This window comes from Lytechinus pictus, chromosome 12 (genome assembly GCF_037042905.1).
Source record: "Lytechinus pictus isolate F3 Inbred chromosome 12, Lp3.0, whole genome shotgun sequence".
In the NCBI taxonomy this organism is placed as follows: domain Eukaryota; kingdom Metazoa; phylum Echinodermata; class Echinoidea; order Temnopleuroida; family Toxopneustidae; genus Lytechinus; species Lytechinus pictus.
The window spans coordinates 26,954,578-26,956,162 of record NC_087256.1 but is presented as its reverse complement, the minus strand read 5'-3'; the positions used below and the strand labels follow the sequence as shown (position 1 = coordinate 26,956,162).

The window sequence follows — 1,585 nt, the reverse complement described above, 5'->3', positions numbered from 1 at the left end:
CATTTGTGTTTCTTTTTAGACCCCCTCGTGGCCATTTAAAAAGCCTCATATTCCAAAGCTTCAAGGGGCTCCGCCCCCTCGAGCCCACCAGGGGCCCCTCAGCAATATTTGGCTCGTTAGCGCTAGGGGAACAGTACAGATTCTCAACAAGAAATGTGGAGCTTAATTGAGAATGACTGATCTACGCGTTTCAGTCAGATGTAGAATTTGTCAGTCAAGCAGTAACAGAAATCCTTCCATGATTTAATTTCTATGACAAATCTATCCTACAGATCGACAGCTTAGGATTTTCTTGAAGACCACCTGAAAGTTCGGATGCTTCAAACCATACACGATCGGATTGGCTACACTGTTCCCTAACAGTATCATAGTAGTGTACAGAGTAACGGCACTAGAACCGGGGATGACGAAATTAACAACAGTGGCTAGGAAACAGAACATGAAAACACAAACGACCATGAAAAGATTCTTAGTGATCTCGATTTCCTTTTGGTTGATTGCCTTGATCATGGGTGGATGAGAACCTCCAGAATCAGATGAAGAAGCTTGGCCTCCGCGTTTACTTGCTGACGTGGACTTGGTCTCATCATCTGTTGCGTACTTGTTTCGAAATTGGTCATTGTGTCGACAAACATGACTCAGAATCAAAGTGTAGAGTGTAAGAGTGAGCAGAAGAGCAACTGCTGCCAAGGTTCCTTGAAGTACGACGTAATAAGTTGTGGATGTTTGCCCACCTTTTAAAGAACATGTGCTGTAATATTCGGAGTAGCCGAGTGTCCCGAGACCAAACACTGGAGGTAGGACCATGGCTGATACCGAGAACATCCAGATTATCACAGCTACGACGATGATTCTCTTGGGAGTATGAAGACCTTGATGTCCTCGGATAGACTTGGTGATGACATACCACCTTATAAATGCTATTGCTACAAGAGTGTATGCACTGCAGCAGACGCTAATGTAGAGTACTGCGGCCACTGTTGCGCAGACCCCCTCGTTCACTGGGTAAGTTCCTGTCTGACTTAGGAGACCAACACTTTGGAAAGGTATAAAGGAACACGTCAAGATATCGGCGAAAGCGAGATTGACGACCAGAATATTGGTGATCGTCCGTAGGTTTTTGCTAACAATAACTGAAATGATGACGAGGGAGTTGCCCAAAAGACCGACCAATGCGATTACGAACAAGACGGATGCAACAATTACGCGATGGCGGAAGGGAACGACACTTCTTTCCGATGAAGCACTTGGAATCATCGTGAAATCGAATCCTGAATCTGAAGTGCTGGTGATATCCTGTACATCTGTGGTAGGGTACATGGTTTGTGTAGTGGCAATAGATGCATTGAGAAAATCTAAGAGAGTTGTATTTTCCATAATCGGTTCAATATGTTTTCTGCAGTGTGATATTCTGGAGAACAGTAGTAGAAAGAACACAAAATACTATGGCATGCAAGCCTCCAAATCAATTTTAAAATACACCTTAAAGCACGATTTCAAAAACAATGTACATGGCAGCATTTATATATATATGTATATAATATATAAAATCTCCAAGCTATTTATATTCATCTGCAGTTGATTT

The 1,585-nt window shown here is 42.8% G+C and overlaps 1 protein-coding gene across 1 annotated transcript; it reads right to left on the bottom strand.

Annotated features, from left to right (window-relative positions):
- Nucleotides 1-261: 261 nt before the first annotated feature.
- Nucleotides 262-1,377, bottom strand: LOC135156082 (ceropsin-like). The gene has a single exon (XM_064107209.1). It carries the CDS (start codon nt 1,375-1,377, stop codon nt 262-264), a length of 1,116 nt encoding a protein of 371 aa, XP_063963279.1.
- Between the last annotated feature and the right edge of the window lie 208 nt (nt 1,378-1,585).

Excerpts from the sequence above, each read along its gene's own strand:
- LOC135156082 (XM_064107209.1), bottom strand. The coding sequence starts at position 1,377 with ATGGAAAATACAACTCTCTTAGATTTTCTCAATGCATCTATTGCCACT.